This window comes from Castanea sativa, chromosome 4, assembly GCF_040712315.1.
Source record: "Castanea sativa cultivar Marrone di Chiusa Pesio chromosome 4, ASM4071231v1".
In the NCBI taxonomy this organism is placed as follows: domain Eukaryota; kingdom Viridiplantae; phylum Streptophyta; class Magnoliopsida; order Fagales; family Fagaceae; genus Castanea; species Castanea sativa.
The window spans coordinates 10,795,987-10,809,566 of record NC_134016.1 but is presented as its reverse complement, the minus strand read 5'-3'; the positions used below and the strand labels follow the sequence as shown (position 1 = coordinate 10,809,566).

The following is a 13,580-nucleotide window of genomic DNA, read 5'->3' as shown; positions in this document are numbered from 1 at the left end:
CGGGTTGGGCACAAACCCGACTCGAACCGACTCGTGGACAGGCCTAATTTGTACTCATAAAAAAAAATATATATATATTTGCTAGTTTTTTTCGCCAAGAAATTATAATGGTTACTGAGGAACCAATCTACATCAAAGAATATTTAAGTGGTAAAATCGCAAGCAGTCCGAAAAATGGCAGAGTTGCTAGACTTCTTGGTATAATATTACCCTAAAATTCTTAAAATCTCGTACATTTACTTTGAAATGGATGGATTGAATTTTAACATGTTATCAATGGGTCATTCTACTGTAGCATTCCTTTTTTTGGGGTATAGTACCCATTTAAATCTAAACCATTAATTTTTGTCAAAACTTAATGATATGTATGATTATGATTGGTAAACCATTATTTTTATATAGACCTATTATTTTTTCTTCACTACTAATAATCGCACATGTCAAACTTACGATAAAAATTATGACATAGAAGTTGTATGCACAGACTTTCTAGAAATCTTATCTTTAACCCTCTTATAATTGTCAAAACTTAACGCATGTAGGGGAGAATCTCAAAACTATTTACTTAAATGTTATTTAAGGATTTTGTTAGGTATTTGTTGATAGACTATTTTAGGATAATTTTGATACTATTTTCAGTAAAAAAATTCACTAATCTTTTTTTTTCCCCTTAAAAATTAAGTTTTTAAAAATATTTTCAAAACTATTGTTTTTAGTGGATCTGTTAATTTTTTCCTATTGCTTTAATGCTCTAAAATTGTTATCAACTAATGCTCACTAACATAAATTCATTTTCCAATTTTTTTTTTAACAAACCTAAATTAGAAATTTGTTGTCATTTACCAAGCTTAAAATCAAGGAAAATTATTAGGTATTTCTGGAGTATCATAAATGCGTACTCCATCCTCTCACATAAATAGTGGGTTCCACCATGAATTTAATTAGTGAGACTCATCATTCATGTGAGAGGAGGGAGTACACATTTATGGTACTCCGGGAGGACACAATAATTTCCCTAAAATCAATTACCAGCAAGTCTGAGTGTTATGTTTTTGTAATAGTATATCAATTTTCCATTTTTCCTATTTATTGTTGCAAGTGATAATATGGTGGGCTGGTCTCAAAAGAAGTGTTGTGTCTACTACACTTGCATATATCTGTTTTGTCTGTGGCCAAAAAGACCTATGAATTGACTAGAGAAGGACAGACTAGAGAAGATTATTATAGTTGCATGGGCGGTATGGACTAATTAATCAGAACAAGGCCAGAAATGGTGGGGTGAAAAAATCAAGCCAACAATTGGTGTATGGAGCGCTGGATAGGTACAAAATCAACCTCGACGGCGTGGTATTTGCACTTCAGAAATCCGTGGGAATTGGGGTTCTTATCAGAGACTCTGAGGGCAGGTTAGCAGGTGCTTGTAGTAAGAAAATCCAGGCCCCACTAGGGGCAGTGGAGGAGGAGGCTAAGGCCGTTGAATTCGGATTGCATTTTGTGAAGGACATGATGATTCAAGACTTTATTCTCAAAGGTGATTCACTGGCCTTTATGAATGCTCTAAAAGAGATTTCTCCACCCCCCTCATCGGTAGCTGCTGTGGTATATGGATCTCTGTCTACTTCTCATGGTTTTTGCCAAGAGGAGTTTTTCCATGTTCATCAGCAAAGCAATAGACCAGCCTATCTCTTAGCTAAACATGCTTTAGGCATACGTGACTTTTCTGTTTGGATAGAATAGAGTCATTGTTTTTTAGAACAAGTTCTTCTACATGATGTGCTGTCTTTATCTTAGTTCAATAAAAGTTTTGAAGTCTTTCAGATAAAAAAAAAAAAAAAAAAAAAAAAAAAAAGACCTATGAATTTAAATTAGTCACAGAGAAAAGAACTGTAAGAAAATTTTAGTTCATCTCTACACTATCCTCATTAACCTAAGAACATGCTTGAAATTTTGTATAAAACGTTTTGCACTTTTGAGAGAGAGAAAGAGAGAGATTGCCAATGAATTTGCTAATTGAACATTTTAGAAATAACATTTGCATCACTAGTTTTTAAAAAATAATTAAAGATGTAACATTTTTAAGAAATTGGCAACGTGATTGCTAATTTCATTATATATTTCTAAATTTAAAAAAAAAAAATTTATTTATGAATTCGGCAATATAATTGTCACTTTCTAACTAATTTTTTCACCATTTCGTATTCTCTCAATTGTTTCCCAAGGGGGAAAATTTTGTTCAATAGAATTTGTTTGCCAAAAGCCGAATAGAAAATGATATTCTTTTTCATATTTTATCAAATAATAAAAGGACTAAATTGTAATTTACATCCTTAAAATTTGAAGTAATTTTGACTTAAAACTTAAACATTTTGAAATATTACCCTATGTTGTCAAATAGTTAAAACTTTTGATTGGTGCCCATTCTGTCTAAGCCTATGATATTCATTAAGTGCTACATTAGTTTATTACATGTGCTAGGTGGATCAATTAAATTATTCCATGTCAATTTAATTATGCTAGGTCAATTAAATAGTTTTAAAAATTTTATATAAGCAAAATAAATTTTCTAAAATAAAATTTTATATATATTGAAACACAAAAAATAAAATAAAATATCTTTTTTTTTTTCGAACATTTTTTGGGTATATACAAACCTGATTTTTTTTTCCCCAATATCATATAAAACCCAGCATAATAAAAATACTCCCTTGCACTAAAACAATCAAAATAATGGAAAAAACCAAAATAAAAAGTATAACCAAAGAAAAGTACAAAAACACCAACTATTTTAATTGATTAGTAGTTAAGAACGTATCCAATCAATCCACGTTTACAACACCAACCCAAACCACTCTACTCTAGAACAAGTCCTGCAAAGACCAAATTCAATTTCATTTGTCCTCTGTACCTTACCGGGAAGGACAATAATAACAAGGAAAGGGAGGGGAAATTGTCGGTGAGTTACACAAGTTTACCAAAAAAATAAAAATTCGTGTTCAACAACGTAGTTTAAATAATATGTAGTTTTTTTTTTTTTTTTTGGGTTTCTGTTTTGGATAAATGTTTTCAGCTTTACATAATAATAATAATAATAATAATAATAATAATAATAATAATAATAATAATAATAATAATACAAGTAAAATGAATTGGGAAGACACCTATATATTTTGAAAAAAAGTAACAAAATTGGGAAGACAATTCAAACTATATGTGAACTTGTAGTTTAAGATTTAGCCACTCCTTTTTACAGCTATCCTTTTTTTTTTTTTTTTTTTTTTATGATAAAAAAAATGAGTAGGCTTTTTAGTTACCTAACCAGTTAAAAAGCACCTCAATTCACCCCAAGAGGCTAGAAAGTCTAAAGCACTTCCTGCTTCAATGTGATGAAAATAGAATAAAAAGTTGCCTCTTAACTCACCAAATAAGATAGAAATTCTACTCTGACTCAATGTAAGTGTATATGTATGTGAAACTCTCTCTTTTGTCAATACAAAATATAATAATAAAAATAAGTGCTCGTGCATGGCAAAGGTTTAGGCTGCGAAAAAATCAAATTAGATTTTAATTGGATTTTTGATTTTGCGTCATATGTACTATCTAATTCTTAATTTTTGATCCATGTGAATTATTGAGTGTAAAAATTAAAAAGTCTAATTAGATTTCAATTGGAGTCTAATTTAGCACTACGTGTCCATTTAATTTTTAATTTTTGTAGCAAGTGAAATTATTAGGTGCAAAAACCAAAAAGTCTAAATTTAATTAAATTCTAAATCATATATATATATATATATAATGAGGAACCTTTATATATTATAGAAATGTATAGTTTAAAAAATGTGTAAACTAATACCATATATAATTTTTTTTAAAGAAAATATCATGTATAATTCGAACATCTTCTTATAAAAATGTGTAATTTGAATTATGTAATTGAAATTATTTTTAATTGTATATGTTCATATGCACGAAGTTACACACTAGTTATATTAAAGTCACACAATTAATATCAAAATTGGCTTCTAATTTAGTCTAATTCTTAAGCTGAGTTTGGATACAGCTTATGCGTCCGCGTCTGCTGCGTTTTGCGTTTTTTTTTTTTTTTTTTCTTCTGCTGCTGTACGGGTCAGGGGACAAAGGCTACTGTTCATGCACTGTGCATGAACAGTAGCCAGCTTTTGCTGACTTTTCAGCACATTTGTGGGTCCCGTGTACTGTTCACGGGACTCACAAACTTCACTTTACAGATTTTTTTTATTAAAAATGGGTCCCACGACACTATTCACACATTTAAAAATTATTTTGGTACAGTGTTTTCAGTTTTCAGCAATAAGCTCTATCCAAACGGACCCTTAATTTTGCTTTAAGTGTCAATTTAATTTTTTTTAATTTTAATGTAAGTGATCCATTAATACTACTCAACATAAGAGGCAATAGTTTTGACCTTAATTTCGTATTAACAAATTTTTTTTTTTCTAAAAAAACGTTAATTAAAAAAAAGTCCAGAAATGAAAAAAGAAAAAACAATTCCCTATGCGGGAAATAACCAAATACTCGTTGCCTGTACAACTAAAATAACCATGATAACTGACACTATGTTGCCAATCATGAAGCTCTCAGTTGGAACCTTAAAAACGGTCTTCACATCACAGGTACATGACATCATCATGGTTATCTGATAATGACCCTTCTGTTCTGTTGGGGACTTCTGTTCAGTTTTGGTCTGGGCCCACCTCAGTTGGTGGCACTACCCCGCACGTGATGTTTGTTTTTTTTTATTATTATTATATTTTATATTTTATATAATTAGATTATTTATTTCTTTAAGAAAAAAAACCTCAGTAAATATTACACGTGCCCTATATCAGATTCGTACTTGGACGCATATTATCTCATTTTCAAGCATTCCCAATTCTCAAAAAAAAAAAAATTTCAAAATTACTAGGTTGCCCTCCACACCACACCGCCTTCAACTTCCCCTTCAACGCTAGCTGTAAACTTCAAAAGTGAACGTTGTTGAATTTTGTTTTTATATTATATTAATAAATAAATAAATTCCCACTTTCTTCAACTCTCTAATTTCTTTCTTCTTCAAGTTTGCGTACAAACTCAAATATCAAATACATTAAACTGTTTAATTTAATGCTCATATAGATATGCTACCCTACTCTTGTCAAATAGTTAAAATTTTTGATTGGTGCCCATTCTGTCCTATGATATTCGTTAAGTGCTACATTAGTTTATTACATATGCTAGGTGGATCAATTAAATTAGTCCATGTCAATTTAATTATGCTAGGTCAATTAAATAGTTTTAAAAAATTTATATAATTAAAATAAATTCTCTAATATAAAATTTTATATATATTGAAACAAAAAAAATATATATTTTTCTTTTCTTCTTTCCAACATTTTAAATTCGGGTATATCCAAACCTGATTTTTTCCCCAATATCATATAAAACCCAGCATAATAAAAATACTCCCTTACACTATAACAATCAAAACAATGAGGAAAAAACCAACAAAAATTATAACCAAAGAAAAGTGCAAAAACACCAACTATTTTAATTGAGTGGACTAGCCAATAACAAAAACATCATCTCCACTACCCCACACGTGACGTTTGTTTTTTTATTTTCATTGTTATTATTATATTTTATATCATTAGATTATTTTAATTGACTTGGACGCATAAGATCTCATTTTCAAGCACTCCTAATTCCCAAACAAAACTAAACCTAAATAAATAATAATAAATGAACAAAGTTAAAAGTTTTTACTTTTTAGTCTCAAAAGTAAACTTTTTTTTTTTCAAAATTACTAGGTTGCCCTCCAAACCACACCGCCTTCAACTCCCACTTCAACGCTAGCTGTCAACCTCAAAAGTGAACGTTGAATTTTGTTTTTATATTATATTAATAAATAAATTCCTACTTTCTTCAACTCTCTGTTTTCTTTCCATCAAAAAAAAAACCCCACTTTCTTCCACTCTCTAATTTCTTTCTTCTTCAAGAGTTTGCGTACAAACTCAAATATCAAATACATTAAACTGTTTAATTTAATGCTCATATAGAAGCTGTAAAATAAGAGAAGAAAAATACCAAACATAAAAGGATATACAAAAAGAGAATGAAGATGAAACTCTAATCAATATATATAGCAGCTTTAAAAACAAAGTCAGATATACCACATTTCTTTTACACTATGATCTGTCTCAACCGAGTTGGTTGGTTTACTTATCTAAACAGTATTAGTCACTATAAGAATAAACATCCTATCAATTTGTACCAAGCTTAAAATCAAAGTAAACTCCTATGCAAATAACGAATTACACCAAGCTTCAAGATCTTCCTCTTGCTCCATATTCAACGGTGACACGTCATGTGATGCACTATCCATGCTTATAACTTCAGTCCAATCAATATCACTGAAATCCAAATGTGGTGTCTCAATAGTGACCTCTGTCTGAGGGGTGCTCTTCTCTTCTGAAATCAACGATGGAATCTCCAGATTCTCAGACGTAGCAATGTCCTCTTCCTGGTGTAAATTGTCTCTTGCAAACCCTCTCTGTTTTTTGAATTTATTAATCTGGCAGAGCACAAAATCATCCTGAAATTAAAGGGAAAAAAAAAAGTCATTTAGAGGTATACTCCAATTTAATCTTAAAAAAAAGTACATATATTAATCAAAAATCAAGAAACAGAGCATGTTGAAAAACCAAAAAAAAAAAAACAGAGCATGTTGAAAGACCAAAAAAAAATTAGAAACAGAACGTGTTGAAAGAAAAAAAATAAAAATTTTATTGTAGCAATAATAATAAAAAAAAAAAAGGAAAAAGAAAATCAAGAAAAAGAACAATACGTTGGAGACAATCAATTAAAAACAGAACACTAAAAAAAAAAAAAAAACTTACATTATTGGTTGTGTTTGCGTAGATTCCATCGAGTCTATACTCGTGCATGGTCCATCTAGCATTAGGGAAAAGTCCTTTCTTTGCAACAAAGGTGAAGGTTCTCTTAGAACCAATATGTCTCTGTTCTTTATGATTGAACCCATCACCATCACGCACCTCTTCATCATCCTCGTCACAGTGATCGTACACCTTGACATCTTTTTGAGCCCTCCAAGTGCCAAATTCTGTTGCTCTCACGACCCTTTTCCCTTTCTCCTTCTTCTTAGTAAGCTTAGTGTAACAATAGAGGGTTTGAATTGCAGAACTGTGAAAGAGTTTGGTCCAGACCTTGGGGTCACCGTACACATCAATGTCCTTCACAGGATTATTTGAAGGCAAGGGATTACCGGTGACCTTCCTGAGAAGGTAGTACTCGACCAAGTCCCTTTGATGAGGGCGAAAGATGAAACCCGGTGGCAACCCCCCCAACCCCATGATCTCCTTCTCCTCCATGGCCATGGCCATGGCTAAAAACGAATGAATGAATTCTTTCGAGAAAAGAAAGAATAAATGGGTTCAATTGCAGAGGAAGAGGAAGAGCAAGAGCGAGCAATTGTACTGAATTGCGGCTCAGAGAACAGAAAAAGAAGAAGAAGAAGAAGAAGAAGGAAGAAGAAATAAAAGCCAATTATGATGAAAAAGAAAAAGTAAGGAATGAAGTACAGGCTTTTATATTCTAAAAGTTCCAACGGTCACTAGGGTTAGTTTTAATTAATTAATTATTATTTTATTATATATAAATTTTAGAACGGCGGCGTGCTTTTTTTTTTTTTTTTTTTTTTTTTATAGGAGAAAGCCGGCGTACTTGGGTTGTGACAGTGGGTTTTCACCAAAACAAAAGGGTATATTTCTATTTTTGTTAAAGTTTCATTTTAGTCCTTTTAAGTTGGATTTTTTATTTATTTATTTATATTATTAGTCCTTGTGTTGTGGGGCATGAGATAACCGGTGATTGGTCACTTTAGGGAAATGGAGGGGCAGAATCGGAAGAAGGAGAGGGCGAGGGAAGGGTGGTTTAGGGATTTGAGGATTTCGGTTGTGGTGAGAGGTCGAGGAACGGTGATGATGATGACGACGTGGAGAGATGTGATTGGTTGTGGTTGTTGAGGAGGAGGATTAGTGTGGTCTTGGCCTTGCAGATGACGTGGCGGCGGGGGATTGGGTAGCCGCGGGTGTCTGTGGGATATGGCGATGATGGGGAGGAGGTGGAGGTTACTTTGGCTGTATATTTTTGTAGCGTAGTGGCGGCGCGTGGAGGTCACCACGGTGGTTGGCAGGTGGTGGGGTTTTTGGCTCGGGAGTTGTGTTTTTTTGAAGTTGACACTTGAAAAGGGACAGACTTGAAGTTGAAGACTTTGAAGGGTCAGTTGTGAAGAAACGACACCGTTTGTATGATGGGCTCATGTTGTTGGAGCTTGCTTTCATCATGCTTTGCGTTAATTGTTTTTTCTGTTCCAAGGTAATATATCACTTTGAGATGCTACATTTTCCCTTTGAAAATAGTGGTGATTCAGAAGGTTTGTGGTGACCCAAGATGGTTTGATTCAGTACCTAACATGGACTAAGAATAGCAATGAGTAGTTGGTAATGGTGACACTTCAGAGGGACGGTTGTGACGGCTATGGGGATTGTGGGGCTTATGGGAATTGCAATGATGGTCCAAAATGCGAGTGTTTGAAGGGTTTTATGCCTAAGTCACCGGAGAATTGGGCAAGGGTTGATTGGTCTGGTGAGTGTGTGAGAAAGTGGGAATTGGATTGTGGGAATGGAGATGGGTTTGTCAAGTATGCTATGGAGGAATGAAGTTGCCTGATTATTCACATTTGGCAGTGAGTAGGAATGTGAGGCTGTCTGTTTGAGGAATTGTACATGTATGGCTTTTACTAAGATATCCATGGAAATGGAGGGGACTGTTTGTTGTGGTTTGGTGATTTGCTTGATATGAGAGATCTTGAAGGAGGTGGGGATGATCTCTATATAAGAATGGCGAAAGCAGAACTAGGTAAGTAATGTTCATTAATGTTTTATTGTGATAGCTTCTGCTAGTTGAATTGTTCACACACACACACAGCTCGGCCTCCAGAGTGCAACTTCTAGGATAACATAATAATCATAATTTTGATGGTTGAACATGGACTTCATGGCTATTAGACATTTCTTCTTCACAATATAAAGTGTTATATTATCTAATTGCATAAGTTTAGTTAGCCTGCTGTAATTTGACACCTGAAAGTTCATTGGATAGTGGCTTGTCGTTTTCATGAAGTAAATAGTGGGATAGGGAGCTATAAGTCCCTTAGACTAAATGGATGAGGGACCTTTACTGGCATAACCATACCTTATAATCTGAGCTCCTTAATATTTGCCTGAATTAATGAGTTCATGGTTTTTAGTTGGAAGTTTGTATGTGTAAAGATACAGTAGGGAGCAGTTAGTGCTAGCAAAAGATCACTGATGACCCAAGTGGGTTAAAACTTCAAGAAATTTCTATGCTACTCACAATGTGGTTATCATTTGTAGAAAAATGATTCACTCTGTCAACTTTGGTGTCCAGAGGCAATTGCTGATGCTAAGAGGAATAGACGAGCAAAGGTGATTTGTCTCTAGCATCATATGTTCAGTTATTGGAATGCTTCTAGTTGACTTCATTGGCTGGTTTACTTTCAGGATGAGAAGGGCAAAGAGAAGAGGTAAAGCAACTAATATAATGTCTTAGTACTTTCATTCTTATGCAAGTGTTTGATGAAATAGCGTGAATCTTCTGGACCCTTGTTAATCTTTAAGATGTTGAACAGTTGAAGCTCTTATTTGCTTATTTTTGCTCCAATCTTAACACATTACAGTTTACATTGGCATACTATTAGTCTTTTGTTGACAGGACTTCTACGTTAGATCTGTTTTATCATTAAATAATAAAAATTTTGGTGACTTTTATAATTTCATTTGGGTGTGACAAAATTGCGGCATGCCACTTTGACTTATAACAATTTTTCTAAGGGGAATTAATTATAAAAAGACTGGATATGTATCCTTAAGGTCGAGTTCTTGACTGTTCTGTGTTCATAATTTGATTTCCTTAAACTGTAAAACAAGGTTGTCCTTTACATATATGCATAAATGCCAAATTAGCATGACAGGTCTTGAAAAACACCAGTACGTGTTTAGTGATAACTGCTGTGATTGGATTGAGTCTTGTCTCAAGATTTTTGAGCAGCTATAATAATTTCTTCTTGATAACTTGATTTGTCATGGTTGACTTCCCCTGTTTATAACTTTATATTAGATGTTTCACCCCTCTACTGAAATTTTTTATCTAAACGATTATGCTAACTCTGCTGATGCTTATTTTATGGAAAACTAGGTATCAAAATTGCAGTGTGCTGCTGTAAATCTCATGGTTAGAACAATTTATTAAGATTATAGGGACCTGTATGAATCATTGAATTGATGTAGATTTTTTAGTTTATTATGTATTTATTTGTTTTGATTGATGGAATTGCCGTACATGGATTTAGTTACAAATTCTTTTAAATATTGCCGTGGTAATTACAGTGACAATGCTTGTGAATGCCAAATGAAGTACAATAAATTTATAATTTTCTTCTGCTGGTCAATTTGTATGTTGTAGCTGAAAGCTCAAAAAAATCCTATAGAGATTCCATAGGAGAGACTCAGAAGGAAGACCTTAAGCTACCACTTTTTGATTTGGAGACTGTTTCTACTGCTACTAACAAGTTCTCTTTTCAAAATAAGATTGGACAGGGTGGCTTTGGTCCTGTCTACAAGGTAAATTGCCAAAAGAGAATTGTTATAATGTCATTAGTAGCTATTAGATTGGGGAAAATGAGTCTATATGTTTCCTTGTATATGATAGGATTTCTAGTTTTCAAGTTTGGCTTTCTCATAGGGTGTATTACCAACTGGACAAGAAATTGCAGTGAAGAGGCTTTCTCAAAATTCTGGACAAGCTACATTTTAGCCTGTCCAATTCTTTACTATTGTCTTTAATGCTGTCAGGACTGCTTTGATAAATGCTGAATAATTAGCTTCATCTTCGAAAAAAAATTATGTAACACAAATTTGATTTTTTTTTTTTTTTTTAAATTTTTATAATTAGGTGAAGGGTGAAGACAAATTATGTGAGGATTTCTCTGCTTATAATCAGGCAAAAGGAACTCTTTTTGATGGTGAAACTAGGCTGTTCCTCCACGATAGTGGTAATTATGCTTTCAATGTCTTACTTTTACTGCTTATGCAGAATAATATTCTAATTTGGAGAATAATGTTCTGGATGAGAAACTGCAGAAAGCCAAGGCATTTGGAGCCACTGACACAATAAATGCAATTCAAGAAGATGTTATTGAAAAGATAGGAGTACTTGCTATATATTTTTCTTCAACCTTTAAGTGAGGTATAAAGTTCCATACTACTTGCTCATGGATTACTCTTGTTTATGATTTCAACTTTTGTAATGGATGCACTATTTCTATGACTTTTTGGGGGTCTCCTTAGTGTTTCATGTAAACTTTCCATTAAACTGGCCATTGGAACAATCTTATCTGCGCTTCATTTGCTTTTCTTTTAATGAAGTCTTAACTATTTCAAGCTTAGTTGATACTTGTTTCTACTATGTGTCCACTGAAGTTGTCCAATAAGCTCCATCAAAATACTATGCAAGCAACCATATATGCTTTGGAATTTGCTCTACATGGAATTTCTTCACTTTAATGTTAGCTCAATGAACATTGGTACTCAAATGTAACAACCAGAAGTTGCACAAGTTTTAAGTAGTGGAAAAAATATTAGAGTAAATTATGTAGAAACCAGTAAATAAAGTTATAAAGGTAGTAACCTGCTATTAATCATTCTTACTGCATGTCTAATGTTGTACTTGTATTCTTTATACTGTGTTACGAAGTGCAGTCCTTGCAGTGCTTGAGGTTTCTACTCTTCCTTTTCTCCACCTTTAAAACATTGTATTGGGTTCTTACTTTTGTTCTGTCTACTCTTCATGGTATCATTCTTTCCCCTCAATAAAACAAGTTAGTCTCAGCTGATAGAAGTGTTACCTTCACTATAATTTGATGTTTATGTCTGAGTGCTACTCATCAATGACTTTCAGGAATTCTGTACAATATAGTGAAACAAGATCAGTTTGATAATCTACATTTTCAACCTTGTCATTTGTCCTAGTAGCCTTGCCAGGTCCTGATCAAAACCCTTTTTTATTGACCAGTTGAGCCTGCAAATTCCCCAAATTTGCCACAGCTTGCTTTTTAACAGGTGGGAGGCTTAGAGTTGAACATTTTGCTTCTTTCAAATGGCTTTTTGTCTAAAATATAGTCATTAAAATTACTAAATTTAATTTAATGGTTGCAATCAATTTGTCCATGTTGGGATGGATCCCTATATTTTGCCTATAATTTCAAATATATTCTCAACGTCTTCCATGATGTCTTTCTGAATCCTACTTTCTCTTCTTCTTGTCCTCATTCTATGTTAAATCTGGGTATTCTTTTGCTGCTCTTTTCTCAACCTGTGGTCAGTGTGGACAGTACAACAAAAAATATAAGAAAAAGTAAAAAGCTAGGCATCATGACTGAAGAAAAAAGCACCGTCATCATGTAAAGATTGAGGTGTTTTCTCAGTGACCAAATAAGCTTCAAAAAATACATAAATAAAATAACTATTTGTTCTTTTTATTTGTTGTGTTTCATATAAAATAGTATTAAAAGGCATTATTTTCCTTTGCATTAGAAATTTTTAAAACTTGACTTCAATCTCCATAGGTTAATTTTTAGATCTCTCTCTCACTTTTGCTCACTTAAATCCAGTAAGCAACTGCCATTGAACATGAGTGAGACACGTATTCAAATTCCATTGTACCAAGCTGAGGTCAAACAAAGGATAGAGTTTGGCCAGCTCACCTATATCACTATATATATGTACTAAGAATATTTTTCTGTAACAATTTACACTGTCCTTTGCTTGCTGAGCATGGTTTTGGATTGTTATGCATTCCAAGTTCCAACATGTAGCTTGTGATAATCTTATGGAACAGATCAAAGTCATTGGCTCCTATGGAGCAAAGCCAAGGCAAGATCTACCCAAGTTGGTTGGACTGGCAGAAACTGGTATCCTCAATATCTCTGATGCAGTTTCTAGAAAATACAAATTTGAGGAAGCAGTCCAAGCATTCCATGATCTTGACCAGGGAAGTATTGTTGATTGAGATAAGTTAGTCAAAAACCTGTCTTGCATAAATGACTTCACTGGGAATGTATTCGTTAAGTAATAACTGGCTCTGATTTTCATTTGCTGCATGTGTGGGTAGCATTCTTGAAACTTTTTGAGTCCATGTCTTGAACAAGCAATGCAATGTCCATTCCATAGATTCATCAGTTTAATTTTAAGAAACGAAATTGAAATTTTGATGAAGAAACAAGACCAAGAACTGAACTGCATCAGGTTTGATTCCCATTTAGTCAATTTGTTGAATCTCATAATCGAGAAGGAATATTCAGTATATTGACTCGATGAATACTGTACATGGGGAGGCCTTTATATATAGGCCAGAAACAAACAATAGTACTGTAGATACCCATTTTGTAACCGTAATTTAAGCTTAGG

General features: G+C 33.2%; 3 protein-coding genes across 5 annotated transcripts; 2 read left to right on the top strand and 1 right to left on the bottom strand.

Moving 5' to 3' along the window:
• Positions 1–174: 174 nt before the first annotated feature.
• Positions 175–1,737, top strand: LOC142632436 (uncharacterized). The gene is made up of 2 exons (XM_075806837.1): positions 175–198; positions 1,258–1,737. The coding sequence occupies exons 1-2, from the start codon at positions 175–177 to the stop codon at positions 1,735–1,737; spliced, it is 504 nt and encodes a 167-aa protein (XP_075662952.1).
• A 4,554-nt stretch (positions 1,738–6,291) lies between these two features.
• On the bottom strand, positions 6,292–7,503 carry LOC142630786 (NAC domain containing protein 50-like). The gene is made up of 2 exons (XM_075804837.1): positions 6,912–7,503; positions 6,292–6,607 (listed from the first exon to the last, which is right to left on the bottom strand). The coding sequence occupies exons 1-2, from the start codon at positions 7,413–7,415 to the stop codon at positions 6,311–6,313; spliced, it is 801 nt and encodes a 266-aa protein (XP_075660952.1). The 5' UTR covers positions 7,416–7,503; the 3' UTR covers positions 6,292–6,310.
• Positions 7,504–7,895: 392 nt separating this feature from the next.
• LOC142632028 (putative inactive G-type lectin S-receptor-like serine/threonine-protein kinase SRK) lies at positions 7,896–13,328 on the top strand. 3 transcript variants are annotated; one of them, XR_012843715.1, is made up of 6 exons: positions 7,896–8,952; positions 9,471–9,640; positions 10,579–10,736; positions 11,068–11,167; positions 11,256–11,361; positions 13,012–13,328. XR_012843715.1 is itself a non-coding variant. In XM_075806453.1 (5 exons), the coding sequence occupies exons 2-5, from the start codon at positions 9,580–9,582 to the stop codon at positions 11,279–11,281; spliced, it is 345 nt and encodes a 114-aa protein (XP_075662568.1). In that variant the 5' UTR covers positions 7,896–8,952; positions 9,505–9,579; the 3' UTR covers positions 11,282–12,362. The 3 variants fall into 3 exon arrangements, 2 of the variants coding, with proteins under 2 accessions (XP_075662568.1, XP_075662567.1); XM_075806453.1 differs by lacking the exon at positions 13,012–13,328 and having other exon boundaries at positions 9,505–9,640; positions 11,256–12,362; XM_075806452.1 differs by lacking the exon at positions 13,012–13,328 and having other exon boundaries at positions 11,256–12,362.
• The last annotated feature ends 252 nt before the right edge of the window (positions 13,329–13,580 follow it).

What these genes read in the sequence shown, in the direction of transcription:
- LOC142632028 (XM_075806453.1), top strand. Translation starts at nt 9,580, where the DNA reads ATGCTTCTAGTTGACTTCATTGGCTGGTTTACTTTCAGGATGAGAAGG. An exon ending in GAGAAGGGCAAAGAGAAGAG is followed by an intron (nt 9,641 to 10,578) that starts GTAAAGCAACTA and finishes TGTATGTTGTAG; the next exon opens with CTGAAAGCTCAAAAAAATCC. An exon ending in GCTGTTCCTCCACGATAGTG is followed by an intron (nt 11,168 to 11,255) that starts GTAATTATGCTT and finishes GAGAAACTGCAG; the next exon opens with AAAGCCAAGGCATTTGGAGC.
- LOC142632436 (XM_075806837.1), top strand. Translation starts at nt 175, where the DNA reads ATGGCAGAGTTGCTAGACTTCTTG. An exon ending in CAGAGTTGCTAGACTTCTTG is followed by an intron (nt 199 to 1,257) that starts GTATAATATTAC and finishes CTAATTAATCAG; the next exon opens with AACAAGGCCAGAAATGGTGG.
- LOC142630786 (XM_075804837.1), bottom strand. Translation starts at nt 7,415, where the DNA reads ATGGCCATGGCCATGGAGGAGAAGGAGATCATGGGGTTGGGGGGGTTG. An exon ending in ACGCAAACACAACCAATAAT is followed by an intron (nt 6,608 to 6,911) that starts GTAAGTTTTTTT and finishes CTTTAATTTCAG; the next exon opens with GATGATTTTGTGCTCTGCCA.